We start from the raw sequence: 17,910 nt of genomic DNA, 5'->3' as shown, positions 1-17,910 counted from the left end.
CAAAAAGCAAAAATCTCTTACATAGTTTTAGTGAGGTTACAGCTACAGTTGTAACTGCATGACAAGGGTGGGATCAGTGAGTGTGTGACTACAAGAAGCTGTGTGACCTTCTTCGGCCTCCCCTGCCCCCCGCCTTCCCCCACTGCATCTGAGCTGCTACCAGGTGACGTAAACACTGCTTCTTACTCACTACAAAAACATTTTCAGAAGACAAGATGAAGAACGATTTCAGCTGGCACTGAAGACAGCTGTTGTGGTATAAGTTTTATTCTGACAGACAGAGAGGCACAAGGATGAGAGTGCAGTGCTACAATCTGTTTAAAAGTTGGTTTTTCTTCTTCTTTGGCTATACTCAAGATCTCCATCAAAATCAGTAGTCAGTTTAAAGGCTTCACCTTATCCTCAGTCCTTTAGTGTTTTTTCTAAGCTGAAAAGAATACATCTGAGGTCTCTTAGATTAAGGGTTTTTTTGATCTTTTGTTGATTTAAAAGTAGATGCAATGCTGGATTCAGGAAGCAGAATCAAAGTCTGAAAGTTATTATATTGGCTACTTTGCAACTGTCCATCAAACTGGAAGTGACGGAGGCAGTGTCCAGCCACAGCACAGGAGCAGAACGGCTCTTTCCACAATCCTGAAGCACGTGGGAATGGAACACACCTTTGTAAGTGCCACAAGATGCTCTTGTGAGAAATATTTTTATGTGAAGCAATTTACGTGGATTCATCATCCACAAGCGAGCAGACTAATCACTCTTTGTCCAACAGCCATGTCAACTTAACCACGCAGAGTGATGAATACGTATAGCTTCCCTTTTCCTTTATTCTTCAGCTGACTTTTTTCCACCCAATTTAAGAATCCTCTAAATGAAATTAGATGGCAGATACAGAACAGGTTGGTAACAGTACTAAAACGCTGTATTTGTACCGAATACTTACTGCAGTTGTATGAGTCGGGGAACTCGAGCTTGTTGGCCAGGAGGGTACAGAATCCGTAGCTGAAGGATCCCAGATGGATGATGGAACATTATTGAATTCACTCCAGTTTCTCTGAACATCCTGCCCATAAGCAGATCGAGCTAAACCAAGTTTGCTAAAAACCTCTAAAAATGAAATTAAATAAAACATAAATTACTCTTCCTCTTTTTCCAAGAGCCACAGCAGACTAATACTCTTCCGTTATTTCCTGTATTTTTCTAGCAGGTCCTGCTGCAGTGCAAGAACTGAAATTACAAGAGGTCACACAGTAACACAGATCTCATTTGCCCTATATCAGATGGTGGCTACAAAGTTAGAATCGTGGTTTTAGTGGTGAAAAAGAGTTATACGCCTACTGTGTATAATTCAGTATCAGTCTATGGGATTTGTTTGGTTCCTGATATTATCTACCCAAAAGCAAACAGTCAGGGAACTGGACAGAAGCACAGCAATACCAACAGTCCCAGCAGTTCCCTAGAACAAGTTAACTGCAGGTGGAGTAAGCGACTGGGCTGAAGGAGCCTCTCGTAATGGCAGCACTCATTTGCCTCCCAGCGCTCCCTTCCCAGGTAACTCCTGGTATGGGAGGCAGCACTAGCTGTGCCCCAGCCCAGACCCCATCTCTGCCATGAGCAGGAGAGGGCGGCACCAGTGCTTGTGGTTCACCTTTGTCCCCGCACACAGAACTGATCTCGGGCATCTTACTGCAGCCCCTCAAAGTCTGGTGCCAAGTGTTGTCAATGAAGATGAAAGAACCCCACAGCAGCAGCTGCTATTGACTGCAGACCCCCAGCATTTTTCTGTAGACATACAGTACAGTAAGTACGCAGGGCATCTGCACCCTACAGTATCGCCTGCCTGCATCAAGGCCCATCTCAGTAGTCACTTATGGAATGTTTAGCTAAAGATTTAAACACAGGAATTAACAGCAGTTTTGGTATGCATCAGTTCATCATGCAGCTATACAAACGCTGGAGGAAAACACAAGAGGAAAGCAACACGAGGGATGGGCCATTGCCTCATTTATAGAGCAATGGTTTTACGCAGGTGTGAAGTGTTCAGGAAACCACAGGCCCCATGGCACACTTTTAAAGACCTACAGTAAAGCTTCAGGGGGAAGAATGGAAGGGAGGAAGACTCAGGAAAAAACAAGTATCAAGAAATTTTACTGAAACCAAGAAATTTCAAAACCAAGTATTTCCAGCCCAACAAACACTCTAAGAGTTTCCACTAACTCTCTCTGGACTGAAACACAGAAATCAACACCAAATTTCTAACACGCTTTCCTACATAGTCATCCTTTTTAGAGGCAGGGATGGGAACAGTACCTGAATTTAGACCAGTGGAATGGAGACACAGCATTTCTTTACCAGTATTTGAATACGGAAAATATTTGAAAACAAAAACTCACCTCCAGTTAAGTTGAAAGAATGTCCAAATGCAGAGAATGAATTGAGAGGTGTGAAGTCAGGACTGCTGGGATTGCTGATAGGACTCCACAAACCCGAACTAAGTATTACGGAGTAATGGGAAAGCAATATACAACTCATTAACACAGTACTACCAACAAGATTGACTTACTAATCTATATACAAATATATATACATATTTAATGATGATTAAGAGTTAGGAAATCAGCTTATTTTTGTTTTAACAATAGATTTCAATGAAATACCATTTTCCTGTGTATACATCCACTTTGGACTGACACACTGCTCTAGATATAAAGCTCTTTAATCTGTAGACTGAGCTCCGGCACAAACCTGAGTAGCCCTTTTGCTCAGTTTTTCAGAACACATATAGGGACCAAGCCATAGCGCAGTTTTTTTGACAAGCAGATAAAATTTAGAACCACTCAGAAGGAATACAAATGCTCACACTCTAACTTGTGGGCAAGCTTCTTGAAAATACAGATGAGTTAACTGGAACCAGTGATAAACATTTACAAAAACAAACCAAAACTCCACCAACAAACTTTGCTCAGAAGAGCGATTCCTTTGCATATTGAAACTTGAATTCAAGTCTCTTTCCTATTCCAGAAAGGTTACGAGACGCTCACTGCTTTTTACAACCGAGACAGACGTGCACTGCCAAAGCGTATCAAAAGACACCATGCCTTGGGGAACGTGACTGAGCGCAGCTGTATTCTGCTCCTCCTCCTAACGCAAAGCCCAGCGATAGTTCTGGTATCAGTGTTGGAACTGGGCGTGAAAGATGCTGCTGTACAGCAAGATATTCTGCCCGTACACTATTTCAAGTGACCTTGGTTCACACTCCTCAATACTGAAAGAGCCAAGCTGATTTCTCATTGTTTGGATGCCCAGGGAAGAGAAGATTGTTGAGTTACTGAGAATGAGGGGGAGAAAGCCACCATCACATCCAGAACACCCTTCTCTTTACTCCTGAGTCACTCGTTAATTTCTAAATTTTTTTTGCAAGGTGAGAGATGCTATGCCCAGACTTTAAAAAAAACAGGTTAAAAAAAAAAAAAGGAAAAAAAGAAAAAGGAACCAGAATGAATTCTGTCACTACCTTCAAAATGCCATTAACAGCTTACAATCTTCTTTTCTAGAGGCCTAGGTATTTGCCTAGAGAATGTAAAAATTACCTGTCAGAGCCATCACTGTCAACAACTGTGTGGGAAATGCTGGTATTGCTGGAAACATCCATCTTGCTTGGAGAAACCTTTGGTAAACCACTGCCACCTGCAAGAATATATATATAAAATGAATAAAATAAATACACCCCCCTCCCCCCCAAAATAACAGAGTATTTGGGAAATACTCAGAACTCCAAACTGGTTCTAGTACCTGGGCTCTTGTCATAACCTGCAGCTACAGCAGCAAAAGTGGGGTTACCATTCCTGCCTGGAAGAGAAGCTGCCTTTGCCAGTTTATGTTTGGTACCGTTAGGCTGCTTGCTTTTCGTTTCACTTAAAGGAGAGGAGAAAAAAAAAAAAAGAAAAAAAAAAAAGTAAGGTTTTGGACTTAAGCATTTTGATTTAAAAAGCAGCATTCGTGAAAATGTTAACAACAGCTCAACAGTTCATGTAATTGCACATTTTTCCGATCTACCAAGTCGTAAGAAACCCCAGAAAAATATAAATAGCATGGTAAGATATGCACAGTAGTATCTGCAAAAAAGCAGTTTCCATGGGAAGAGGAAATGGGTCTGAGAAAACGGAGATGCAGTGTATGAAGCACGTGGGTTCCACAAGTGTTCTGTGCTTGGGAAATCAGTAGGAGGTGCAGATTTGGACTCACGAGGTGCAGATTTGGACTCACTTGCTGCAGCTGCTGTTCACAATGCTGCTGTAAGTGCCCCCTCGGGGCCCAAAAGCTAAAGATGCAGGAGGAGGAGGAGGAGACGGAGAGGCAGGTGTTGGCGAGGGCTGTCGCTGTTTCAGGAAAGCATCTGCGTTCAGGGTTTGTAAAGAGAGTTTATAAAGGTTGTCCGTAGCTATAAAGAGAAACACAAAACACTTTCCTGTAGTATTTATGTTAAAACAAAGGCTTCTCAAACTTCTGCTCTCCTTTCTGTTCAGATCGAGGAACTGTGACAAAGGCTGATCCCAGTCATCAAAGTAGCTCCTTCTCTACAGTCACCTATCATTATTCAGGTTTACTACCTATTTTCAGAGAGGCTGTATTGCAATAAAAGCACCACGATAAAGCGATCTGTACAGAAGAAAGAAGCTTTCTAAGTGAGCGCTGTGGGGAGGGATAACTATATGTGCAGGCAACCAAGAGGAAGGTGATTCGGTTCCCACAAAGGGACTTAACAAAACCAAAAAGCTTGTAACAGTGCCCCACGCTAGCCACTGTATTAAGGCGTTTTCAGTGTTTCCCTCTCAAGGACAAATCATGTAATTAGTTTCAACTTTGGCTGCAGCAGATTTGACCAAGCAAAACCCCTTCTGCTGTAGAAAATACATTTTGTTTTGAGCAGTACTTCTCATTTCCTCAATTTTCCCAGCAGCTTCTGAATCACATTCATCACTGAAGAACTGCTGAACGGCCCATGTTCTGCCCATGCAGTTTTCAAACCTCCCAAATCATACCAGCTGCTATCAGTATGAGGCCTACAGCAGAAAACGGGTGCACCACTATGCAGTGGAAAAAAAGACAGGAAGATCTATAAACAGACCAAGGCTACCTACGGATACTCATTGCAGAAGACTAATTCTGTCATCCTCTCGTGATTACTTACAGCTGCCAGCTTTGTGAAGAGGCACAGAGTCCCACTCTGGTGGTGGAGAATCCTTTTCCCCTTCTGAGCTGCTGGTGTTTCCTAGCTCCTGTCCAGAACCACCAGGGAGAAATTTTGCTAATACTGATGGCCTGCTCTCCATTAACTTACTGTTTGGACCTATTCAAACAACAGAAGAAAAGCAAGTCCGTGGATAGTAAACTGAACAACTTTCTTCTCACACCACACTTAGAATTAAGCACTCAAGAGAGGTTACAAACAGCCAAATAAAACTCCCAAGGTATTTATAAAAAATAACCTCACACTACCTCTCGTTTTGGGGAGGTTTCTTGATTTAGACCCATTCATCAAAAGGTGCTGTGTAGATATCTTGGATGGAAAGGTTTTGCGCTGCTTGTTTTCCAGCGGGGGAGTACAAGACAATTCCAAGGAACTAAATAAAAACAGAGATCCATTTAATTTTAAGCTCTCTGAAGTGCTGAAGAGGAGATTTTCTTATATATATTTTTTTTTTTCTTTTTTTTATATATATATATGTATTTTTTATATATAGATGCACCATACAGTCTTACAGAAGACTGGTCTCCTATGGCTTTCTTATGTCAAACTTGTGCTCATCTTCAAAGCTATTTGTAAGCAGAGTTTTGTATTTCTCCTATATGCAACTCCACCCTTCCTAGCCCTGGCTCATTTTGTACCCACACCGCTCCGCATATTTATTAGGGCTCACTCACCTTCCAGGACAAGCTTTCATCCTGGAGCTCCAGGATTACAAAACCTGCTTGATTATACAGAGGCAACAAGAGATGGCAACTGCTGTTTTTCTACTCTGCCTCCACACACTCTTGTTAGCTCATATGCTCCTGATACACTATTGTCCTGGATGTACAGGATCATCTTTTAGTCGATGACATAAAACTACTCAAACCCACCACCAAATTAATTTGGTTATATATTGTTCTTTTTCTGCAGCCATTTGATTATGTCTCTCAAACTTTCTATGGAGGAACTATTTTAACCCATTTCTTGCAGCAGAATTCCAAACCAGCTCTCACTGTGGCCTTTGAATACTGTCACACATAATGAACTTGTGATTTATATGATAAAGGAAAGTAGATAACAGTAAGAAGGAGTAAGATAAGGAGGAAACTTTGTGAGGCAATGTTTTCAGCAATATTTTGAATAAAATTAATTTATTCTAACTACTAATCCCAGTTAGTCTAGTATTAATTACAGCAACAGGGAAAACACAAGCCAGTACACCGTGCCTCAGTTTGGTGAAGTTTACTATTGTGGCACTTGGATACCGATCTGATTTCAGAATACTATTTCAGAATAAACTAGATACATTAAAACTAAGGTTCTTCGTTTTTCCCCTTTCTGTCATCTGCAATCAACCACCTGCCAGTAAGAGAAAGGGACTGGCAGGAGCAGCAGCCTCCTTTAATAACATATCCAAGACTCTGATCTTACTCTGTGATACAAAAAAGGAAATTGCCTGGCTGTAATCTCACCAAGGGCAAGAAAGGCACTCGTGAGCGCTGGCTTACTGTGCTACCGCTAGAAGCTCCCGTAGAAACATTAACCCTATTTTGTGTATGTGATACCTGTTACAAAAAGCGTAACACTGCTTAACCTGATTTTTTTTCTTCTCTGGATTTAATTCTCATTTATGCACTGTATTCCCATTAAATAATTTATTATTTACAAGCTTCAGATATTCCCTGATATCAGGAAGGAAGAGGAAGCTGCTTAAAGGTATCTGCTGTTGGCATTAGCCAGACTGGCAGCCACAACAGTCGAATACGCAGATTTTTATCAAACTATCTTCCCTTCAAACACGATGCCTTCTCTACTAAAAAGCCTTTGTTATGCTTACCTCGTTTTCACATCTACAGGGATTTCTTTCTTGATACTTGTTAGAAGTTTTTTAGTTTTCTGTTTTACTTGGACTATTTCATTTTCAGGTTTTTCTGGTATAACTTTTCCCTTTTGCTTTTCAGGTTCCTGTAAAAGATGTTATAATAACATGTTAATATTCATGGCAGTCAAGTCCCTCTTGCATCACAACATACATAGTATAAATAGGGCTGAGGAAAGAATGCTATTTGAAAACATGAGCATTTTTGCAGCATCGAAGGTATCCTTTTTACTACCTACTGAGTATACCTATAAAACGTGGTATCTATTTTTCCCTATCTGGAGAAGCAGAAATCAAAATACCTAACAAATTAACATGCTTCAAGCAGATCTGATGTTTGCAAATAAATACACAGCTCCTCAGACCATGGCTTCCAACTCTACTTAAAAAGATGCTGGCTCTGTACTGAGACCTATACTGCATCTGTTGTATGCAGTCCAGGACATCTAAAACAGACTCTTCTATGAAGTAAAGAATATGAGCAACTTCACCATTCAATTTATTTATTTTTTCTTTTAAACCGCACTTCTAAGGCTTTCTGAATACAAGTATACCGTCAAATAGCCATCGTGAAAAATCAAAGGTGATTTTCAAATGAAAGCTTACTAGACCTTAACTTTTAAAATATATTATATGGATTTCTTTTCTTTTTCCCCCCAGCTAGAATCCCTATCTTTCCCAAAGTTCAAATTTAAGACATGTCAAAATTTAGGCTTAGTTTTCTTCTCTTTGTGATTACCTTTGCTTTGTTTGGTTCCCTAGCACATGCTTTAGGACAAAATATTTAAGACAACCTGACCACTACACAAATCATTAGAGCTTCAGTTTATTGCCTAGAAGCATGTAAGCCGAATGAGCAAAATAAAGGTAGCGGTACTGTCAAAAGTAATGAAGTTAACTATCTGCTGACAAGTTACCACCACTGAACTGGCCCTTTGTAACTGATGAAATGCATGGTTTTAGCATACACCTTAATTATTGAGTAAAATTAGTGTCCATACTTCAGCGTTTTATTCTGCAAATAACATAGGCTCGGAGCGTGCAGAGACAATTACCACAGTGCTGCTGACAACTGGTGGCTTATTCAAGCCACAGTCACTCAGGCACTTTCAGTCCTATGACTACATGATTCAAGCATGTTCACACTCAGAGGAGCAAATTTTACAGAGAAGAAGTGAAGGCAAGTATTGAGAAAGATGTTTTTTAATTAGCATTCTTCCTTTGTTCGGTATGGTATATGAAAGCTGGGGGAGGGGCGAGACTATATTCCTGCTCTAACAGGTGAGCCACCAGCTACACTGGAGCCTCCCTTTATGAGCGGTGCCGTACCTCTTTGAGAAGTGGTTCGGTATCTGGGTTGGAGGTTTCGGTTGTGGTTGAAGAACTGTCATCATCTGCCAAGGAATCCTTCAGTTCATCCTCCTGTTGCTTTCCTTTCCCTCTTCTATCCTTTTCTTCCCGCTTCTTCTGTGGCTTAGCCTTGCGCTGAAGCGTTTTCCCTTTCCCTAGGGAGATAAGGATGCTTCAGATTCTCAGCAGCAGCACTCCAAGATGGGCTAGTTCACTTCATGCTAGAGGCTGACCCACGTGATTAAGCCTCTGAAGTTTGTCGCCTGTTATGATACACCAACCATTTACAGCCACTTCACATCAAAACCGAGCAATAGCATCAAACCTGAAGAACCCTGATCTCCACCATTGCATTTACGCTCCTGAGCCCTACCTCCACTGCCTCTCTGTAGATGGTGGGCACCTGGCTGCCTCTAATTCTTCTCTGCTCTGTTCCTGGCATTCCTTTTAAACACCTTAGAATGCAAGTTGACAGTTTCACCATGTAAGACTAGATTTAAACATGAACTTTAGAAGTTGGTACAAGCTTTATCATTCCAACAAGTGAAGAACAGAAACAATCAGCATGCTTGTCAGTTAGAAAACAACCTGCAGTAAGACTAGAGTGGATGAGAAAAATCACTAATAGTATTTGTCTAGCGAAGATGCAAAAAAACCAAACGCCCAAACCCTGAAATCTCACACCCAAGTATACTTTCTCCCCTCGACGTATTTTACTCTTTCAGAGTGTACTATTCTAAGAGGTATGACTAAGCTGAAAGTAAAACAGTTTGGCTTGACACATTAAAATGTTACTGCATCTCAAAGTAAGGAAAACAATGCGTTAAACACTCCAGGGGACATTTAATCAATTTTCTTGAAGCAAGCCACATATTAATAAATAATGCTACTTGAACAATTAAGTTTTTTCTGCAATTTCTACAGGCTAACTTAAATGTAGCATAGTATAAGTTCAAAGTGTAGAGGTTTAACAATCTTGAAAATCAAGCCAGAGGTCCCAGCTTGCAAAATAGGCAGGATGAAGCCCCCAGGGAGTAAAAAAGTTATCAGAAAAAGCATCAATACAGAGAAACTGTGCGTGCGCGCGCGTGGAGTCATCATTATCTTACCATCGCCTCTTGTTATTCTCTTACAGGATAAGAGCATTCACAATATTCTTACATCTTTCATTAGATGTAATATATGGCTTTACCAGTAAGATCTTTCTTAGATACTGCGCTTCAGACTAAGCATTCTCTAAGCCGCACAGTGCCTGCGTACAGCTTCCAGGATGGACCTAACAGTTCACTCAGGTAAAGACTCAGTCAACTTGTGCTGAGTAAGTGGATTCAGCCCCTACTGGGATTTGTACCAGCTCAAGTCAGAATTGAGTCTGGAAGCAGACTCAATAGCTGTCATATCTCATGTGGCAAAGTGTTCCTCAGGGGAAGTTTGTACCAAAACATAAACTTGCTTTCAGTATTTTGGCAAATACAAATACATATCAAAGGGCAGTCCTGCAAACTTTGGTTTTTTTCCAGACTTGATGTTTTCAGTATCAAGAACAACAAAAATATTGGAGATAAAATAGTCTTTTTAGTGTGCATGCAAATAAAAGTGGAAATACAAGATTTCTGTATGGAAGTTTTCCAAAGGTCAGCTTCCAGCTTATTGGGGGTACTCTGGTTTTGCCTCAGAAGGCCTCGTTCTAAGATTTGCTTCAAATTTAGTCTACTTTCAGGACTGCTGAACTGTTTAATGTTCACCATTAGAAAATCTATGTAAAATGTTATCATGACATAAAAATAGAATGTAAAGCAGCTGTTTAACAAAACTCTGACGTAGTCTCCGCAGCAGTTTGCTAGGACCCAAGTATTAGGAAGCTGAAACAGAAGACTAGATGGGAATCCTGCCCAGGACACTATGCCAGCCAGTTTTAGTCCAGAAGCTGCTGCTTCTGCAAATGTTTGTGAGTAGCTCTAGCTATTTCTCTAAAGTCAAATAGTGTCTGTATGTAGATCCAGACAGACAGCGGAACCTCCCCTAGGGTTTTACATTTTTAAAGAGGGCAAATGGAAATGGGCAAGTTTTATTTGATGCATTGAGCTTTTGTAAGTCAAGTTACAGTTTACAGATAATGTCGGGGTATTTTTATAAAGCTTGTCCAAAAAGCAGTCTACATGCATAAATCCAATTTATTGATCTAAGATGATGAAGAGGTCAAGAAAACTATCTGGATTGCAAAATGCAACATTCATAATATATTTTGCAATACAGAATATGTTTAAATATTCAGTATACCACCATGTCAAAACACAAGTGATGCAAAGCCTCTGTAACAGGAGGAAAAATGTGAATTTATCTGAATGAATTTGTAATCAGAAGAAAGTTACAAAACAAGAAAGTAACGCCAAAAAATGGAACCCATGTAAGTGCTTGCGATTTAAGTACTTCATCATCGTTTAAACGGCTTTTGAAATTGGTAGACCAATCAATAGAAGCACCCATCTCAAGAAAATGCATTTAAATATAGTTGAAAAAAATGCAGTCAAAGGTCTATCAACACTTAGAAGCAGCTATGCGCTAAGACAAGCTCCCAATACGTAGACTGCTAGAAATTGGTATAGGTACAAAAATGTTACTGTAGGTACACCACATTATTTGGATCAGGAAGATGCATTTGAAACCAACCTCAGTGGCCCCCACGTACTGTGTAGCGGCTGCATCGTACAGCAGTACTTGAGTGCAAGAGCTGGTTTCTTTTGAGGTTGAACCACAAATGGCAGAAGCGCTCCCAGCCCTTCAGGCATTCAGTGCACAGACTGGATCAGTCCGCCGTACAACTGCAGAAGCCTTACACAGACGCTGCACAGAGGAGCTATGGCATGTCCCCAGTTCCCAGACACGCCCCATGAGGACGTTGCATCCCCAGCACCAGCCATTTTGCTTTCCAGAGCTCCACTATTTGCTGTCATAGATGCTGCCTATGAAACCCACCTACAGTCACGTCATTTGCTGGTGTACCATTTAGCCTTTATGAGATGAATACCTGACAAACTGGTCATAATTCTCTTAAGACATTATACCGTGTATTACTTTGCAGACCACCTGACATCAAGGATTTTCTACCACTGCAAGTCTGGGCACGATGAATTCCATTCCCAAATAATACCACAGGGGTTTACCCACCTCTCCCTCTTCCCCTCCTCCCTCTCTCCCCATCTCAGTTTTCACAATACCAACCTCCCTTTCCTAATAATAACTTTCCTCAACCCTCAGCCCGGAGTACAAATGATGGAGGTGGGAGGGATGGATGCTAACCCAAAGGCAAAGGAGTAGCAACCAAGAGCATCTTTCTTCTTTAGAGGGTCAGATGTCTAACATTCACACTCGCTTTCATCAAAGTGTTCGAAAAATTTTGCAGGAAGAATCACAATCTGGCACTGCACGGAGAACTTTGCTGCCATAAAACAAATAAAGGAAGTGTTCAAGACACAGGCACATACAGCAGGGTAGGGAACGGCTGAGAAGCTCTCACTTTCCACACTATGAAAACGTGACCTTTACAGTCGATTAAATCTTGTTCCGTGGCTTACATAATGAATCATCCTGTTAAAAAAAGCAGAATGGTATTACCTTTGTTTTTTGCTAGCGGAGATGGGGGCTGCTCTGTAAACACATCTGGGGAAGGGGATTCTGGATGGTCAAAGTCTTTTTCCATAGTTTCTATGAGCCCAGTGAGATCGGAATCCTCCGAGCTGTGCCTTCTGCTACTGGCACACTCGCCGTGAGGCGGGCTGAGAAGCGGTAGCTGTGGCAAAGCACTTTCAGTCTGTTGCTCTTGCTGCTGGGGCCCGGATGCTGGGGGTTGCTGGAGGGGCTGCTCTGCCGAAGTTGGCACCTGCTGCTGTGTCGGCTGCTGGTTCTGCCTCGTGCCCTTGGCTCTTTTGCCTGTGGCATGAGTCTGAGCTGTGGCACTCGAATCCAAGGTGAAGGGGCCCGCTCTGCTCGCTGACTGCACGGAAGCTGCTTGTGCTGAAGTCCTATTAGGTATGCTTGAACTGGGTTTGGATTTGATGTTCTCAACATCAGGCGCGCTTCTATTGCTGTGAAGGTGTGCTGTTGCATTGCACTGTTTATGATTCCCTGCGCTGGATCGTGAAGACGAACTGCCTGCTCCATAGATCCCTCTGGATGAACTGTGATTAGAATCTGATCCAAGTGCATTCAAGCTGAAAGAACAAGTGTTTAAATACACTCTACAATGCTTCCATTCTTCCACATGAAAAAAGAACCACTATGTCCAAAAGAAACCCTGAACGACACTGTTCTTGGCATAGAACCAACAAAAATGCCTAAAACTTGTTTGACAAGTCAGCGGCCTTTGCCATGTTCACTTGCTCGCTGTACATACGAACAAACACACAGTAAGATGACAGTCAATATATAGCTTGGAGGGAACACTGAGAGATTTTTTTTTTTTTTTTTTTTTTTTTTAACCTAAGACACCAAAGGTGGGAACTTCTGGCCTGCATTTTTTCTGCAGTCTTTATCTTTCATTTTTGAGAACATTAACAGGTTAACTTGACAGGGTTTGGTTTTGGTTGGGTTTTTTTTTTTTCTTTCTTTCTTTTTTTCCAATAGATGAATATTCCTCACAATCACAAAATCCATCTTTTTATCCAAGCCATCTTTTTATAAGTAACTGGGAGGACCTTTTTTCATTCACCTGTTCTAAAGAGCAGTATTACTTTCTTCCTGGCCTTATAACTAAAGAAAAAAAAAAAAAGGGAGAACACCCCACAAAACCCCCAAACATACACTTACTTTCCATCAGATGAAATTCCAACTATTCTCCTGAGATCAAGTGGCCTTCCCATATCAAAGGGAGGGTTTGAGGCCTCAAAGGACAAGCGTCTCCTAAATGGCTCCCATATTCCTTGAGCTTCTAGATAGGCTGTTCCAATTACCAAGAGAAAGAGCACACTGCAGAGAAGAGAGGCAGTCATCTAAGTATTTCTTAGTTTTGAGTATTTTAAGGTGAATGAATCTAATCACACAAATCAAAAAGTTTGTATCTTGTACTGAAAAACTGAAAACTGCATCCAGACCACAACTTTGTCTGGTAGAAACATAAAATATGCAAGTCTAGCATGGTATATACATCACTAATACCGAGAACGGAAGTTAGATACGAGTCTGACATGCAGTTGCGAAGAATATTAATCCAAAGGGGAAAAAAAAAAAAAGGAGATATAATTAAAATATTAAAATAGCATCCAAGTGGTCAGCAGCTCTCCCAACTTGTTGGTGCAATTCCATTTTAAAAGCAGAGACCCTCTGTAGAGAATTGTACTGCTGCTCTGAGATGTAAACTTTAAGAGCATTATTTCAAGGAGTTTTACAACTAACTGCATCTGCTGCAATACCGTGTTTAGGAGTTCTCCACTTACATAACGCACTGCAGTGAACTATATTTTTGAATGAAGCAATAAAATCACTGCAGAGACCTTCATTGCACTGCTATCGATTTCATCTTCTAACAGGTGGGAGTTTTGGGGGGAAGAGACACAGTGATGATGACTAAAGCTTGCCTTGCCTATTACCCTAGAAAGCTCATAAGAAAAGAACTTTAAATTAGCAACTTCAGTTTCTGTTCTCCCCCCTGTTCTGACTGCCAGTTTTTCTAAGCTAAATGCATGAAAACCAGCATCAATTCACACAAAAGGACGAGATACCTCTCACTTAATTTTAGCTAGAAGAATCTAGTCTAGACATCGTCTTTTAAGTTTTACCTATCACCAAAAATACAAGCAACTCTGGAGACCAACTCAGCTGTTGATAGCTGGTTAGCAGTGCTTTCTGCCCCTGCCCCAGGGATTAAAAAGGATTCTAGATGCATAACCAGATGGCAGAAGGTAGAAAAGATAATCTTCATCCAAGATGTTAACAAGCAACAGAAAATTTAAAGAAACGGGAATTTTCCAGACAAGCTTACACAAACTGTTACTCAAAAAAGTAATGCTTGCCTCGGGTGCCATGCCATCAAAAACGGAAATACCTTTGGGATGTAAGGAATAAGGTATAATCTCTTTCACTTGTCAGTTGTAATCCCTGATGCTATTTGAAAGTTTCACAAGGCTGATACCAACAAGAGCACCACGTCTCTACCACCATAGTGCTACACAAACTTGGGATGGAGCGCACAGGGTTTTGGTGGGCTGGGTGGGCACTCTTCCCCCTCAGCCCCACAGCACTCCCCTCACGGTACTGACGCTGGGCTCCGCTGGGTTGCACAGGGGACACTGCAGCAAAAGGGCACCTTAAGGGCTTCTCCTCCTCTGCCACTCTCTGAGTAAGGGCCCTACTCCCTCTACATAAGCCAACTTTGGTGTTTTGATAAACAAACACCAGCTTTGAAATGAAAACCAGAACAAATCTTGGTTTGTGGTCTTTTTAACTGCACTTTCTGGTTTTGGTGTGGTGGAAGCAGTGGTGGTTGGGGTTTTTTTGCTTTTTAAAAAAATTATTTAAAAAAAAGAAAAATCTAACCAGCCTAAAGCGTTCATGTCATTTAAATGACAAAATGAGTTAGTGTGAGGAACACCACACAGTGGGGAGTAACATGGTCTAGACACCCAAGAATGGTCTTGGTACATCCCTCTTTCCCCTCATGGTTTTATCCTGCGGCGCACATATGCCTAGTTGGTAAGTTCCTCACAAAAAGACTGGCTCCTTTGTTGTGTTTGTACATATCCTATCCTATCGCGTTGGACTTCAAAACTTGGAGCCACAAGTATGGTAACAATCCAAACCAACAGTGATTTAGGGAAGGCAACAATAAACACCACTTTATCAAATTAGAAACATGAACTAGACAAACTCCTAGAGTTGTTCATTCCTAGAAATTAAGGATAGCTTTGCAACAATATGGAAATATTGTTTTAGTGGCAACTAGCAAACCCCTATGTGATGGCACCCTAAAAGTTAGAGGCTGTCTGTGCACAGGAACTCAGAATATTATGAAATGGTTACATGAGGACTCTTCTCTAGTTTGCTGCTAAGAAGGATGTTTTGTACTTGTAGGAAAAAGACACAGTGAGGGAAAGGATTAGTATTCTGTATTCTTTTGTAAAGTCCAATTAACAAATACAGTACACACAAAATTATCCATGCAAACTACACTTACAGGCTGACAAACGTTATTCACTCTGTCAATAAACTAAAGAGAAACTAAGCTGATAAGTTTCTTGCAAATATACAGAAGAAAACCACTTAAGTACTTACTCAGCGTTTTCCTAAGTAATACAGTGTTAGCTAGGAAACAAAATTTGCTAAGTAACAGAATTTTTCCTGTTACTTTGGAAAAATGCAGTTTCCTAGCTAACACTGCATTACTTAGGAAAGTACTGAGGTGTCAAAAAGGAAAATGAAGCAGGCTGCAAGTTTATTTCTTTTATCAATCCCTAGAAGGAAAGACAGCCTAACTAAACATTTATGTAATACAGTACATCAAAGTAGAAAAGCTAGTATCTTAACATGAAAAAAAAAATGCAGGAATATTACACGTGTGATAATGCTTTGGTTTTCGAGCACACAGAAACACCACTTTGTCATCACAGGCACCTACAGCAGCAATCCATCTCACTAAGATACGAGCTTAACACTGACGAAGAAGGAAAACGGCATTTGTTGTTACTGATAAGTAACAACTGACAGTGATAAGTTTCTATGCTGGGGTTTTCTCTGGATAAAGGCAGTGGGGGAAAGTTTCTTGCACCCAAGAGGTGAGCAGGGACACATTGTTTATAACCTCAGATTTCAAATAAATATAGATAGGTAGAGGTTAGACAAGGAAAACGCAGTGGAATTTTCAACTCATATTTCAACCAGTCATAGCTAACATACATCTGTTTGCTGAGGAAAAAAAAAGTGCATTAACATGCTGCTATGTAACCTCTGAGTGTGCAGTGTTGCAAACAATGCCCTCCAGGTTCTCCGAAATCCCATTATTAGTATCACCAGTTGTCTGTCACATACAAGTGGCAGCAAAGTTAAATTCATCCAAGGCATCTGTTAAGCTTATTACAGGCACTGCCTCCTATCTCTTCAAAGCACAATAATCCAGAGAGATGCTTAAATTTCTATGGTAGTTCACAGTTAGCAGTGCTTTAATACCTAATTTGACTCAAGTTTGGCTTAATTATTTATCAGAAACCTACACATTTCCAGGGTTAACAGGAGTATGTATGTATCTCACTTAAAGAAATAGGCCCAGCAATAAGTATATTATTTTGTCCTCAGTTTGAGCAGAAAGTCAGTACTCCTCAGCCTTAAACTGTTTACACTCAAGCCATAGGAGCATTTATTAAATTGTTCTTTTTCTCCTCACCCTATTTTATCTTACAGCAATTACAGCACATACTGAATACCTATATACTTCTCTGTAACCTGTATTCAAGCAGCGGTAGTTCACGCACGTAGACCAGTAAGAACAAACATATACACACTACCTCATTATTCCTGAGATGATTATGTACAGTGCCAATTCCCAGTTGGGCCTGGGTAGCGCTTCTGCACACGTTGCTAACATGTGATATGGAAGGGAGGCATTCAAGATAAATATGAATTCAGAGCCTCCCGCAGTGATGAATTTTAATTCACGTATGACTCTGGAAGCAGTGAAATCGGGTGTAAACCTGAAAACAAAGTAAAGCACGTTAGAACTTTTCATATGAACAGCATGTAAGTTTGACATCATTTATGTTAATCATAAACAATAAAAACCCACCCACAAGCTCCACCAATGACTGCCATGACTGGCATCCCAATCAAACATTTGTAACAAATAGCCCGAGTAGTATGACTAATAATCATCCATGCAATTAGCCTAAAAATACTTATGAGTATCTTTCGAGTACCTCAGGATGCATTTGACTAAGTTCATAAACACCTATGCTTAACACATATGCTACACCATATGAAGATACATTATAATAACTGAAATTAAGTTTTGACCAAATCTGTTAAAAGAAAGCTATGAATGCAGTAAAAAATTAACAAGAGCTGTAAGTAAGCAATGGAACAGACCATTATGCGAGCTATAAAGTTTTTAAACACTTCAGCTTTAAGTCACAACTGCAAGCCTTTTCAAAAACATCACCACTATGTTCCTGTCTCATCACAAACTAAGATTGTTGCAGAAATACTAGTGAAGTTTCGCTGCCTGCAATATCTTTTTTTTTTTTTTTTTGGTTATTTTTTTAGGTTGGAAAAGACCTTTAAGATCATCCAGTCCAACCATTAACCTAACACTACCAAGTCCACCACTAAGCCTTGTCCGTCCTCTTGCAGAACAGAAGTATCTTCTGAAATTTTTAGATACCATATTCTGAATAGTTAAATTTAAATCCAAGCAGTGTTAAGATGATCAGGTTTTGGTGCAGATACATTTTACAATAAAAACTGACAGAAC

The 17,910-nt window shown here is 40.6% G+C and overlaps 1 protein-coding gene across 5 annotated transcripts in view; it reads right to left on the bottom strand.

Annotated features, from left to right (window-relative positions):
• Positions 1-17,910, bottom strand: part of TMEM131 (transmembrane protein 131) — a 102,137-nt gene that overhangs the window by 2,841 nt on the left and 81,386 nt on the right. For 2 of the 5 annotated variants that reach the window (XM_075711160.1, XM_075711166.1), the window contains 12 exons: positions 16,949-17,134; positions 13,263-13,421; positions 12,072-12,667; positions 8,436-8,611; positions 7,065-7,192; positions 5,494-5,618; positions 5,186-5,344; positions 4,261-4,435; positions 3,787-3,908; positions 3,585-3,681; positions 2,388-2,485; positions 938-1,101 (listed from right to left, as the gene is read on the bottom strand). In XM_075711160.1, coding sequence (XP_075567275.1) covers positions 938-1,101; positions 2,388-2,485; positions 3,585-3,681; positions 3,787-3,908; positions 4,261-4,435; positions 5,186-5,344; positions 5,494-5,618; positions 7,065-7,192; positions 8,436-8,611; positions 12,072-12,667; positions 13,263-13,421; positions 16,949-17,134 — 2,185 coding nt within the window. Of the gene's footprint in view, positions 1-937; positions 1,102-2,387; positions 2,486-3,584; positions 3,682-3,786; positions 3,909-4,260; positions 4,436-5,185; positions 5,345-5,493; positions 5,619-7,064; positions 7,193-8,435; positions 8,612-12,071; positions 12,668-13,262; positions 13,422-16,948; positions 17,135-17,910 lie in introns of those variants that run through there. The other 3 variants (XM_075711178.1, XM_075711173.1, XM_075711185.1) reach the window with 3 other exon arrangements.

Source organism: Pelecanus crispus, chromosome 1 (assembly GCF_030463565.1).
Source record: "Pelecanus crispus isolate bPelCri1 chromosome 1, bPelCri1.pri, whole genome shotgun sequence".
NCBI lineage: Eukaryota > Metazoa > Chordata > Aves > Pelecaniformes > Pelecanidae > Pelecanus > Pelecanus crispus.
This window is presented reverse-complemented; position numbering and strand designations above follow the sequence as displayed.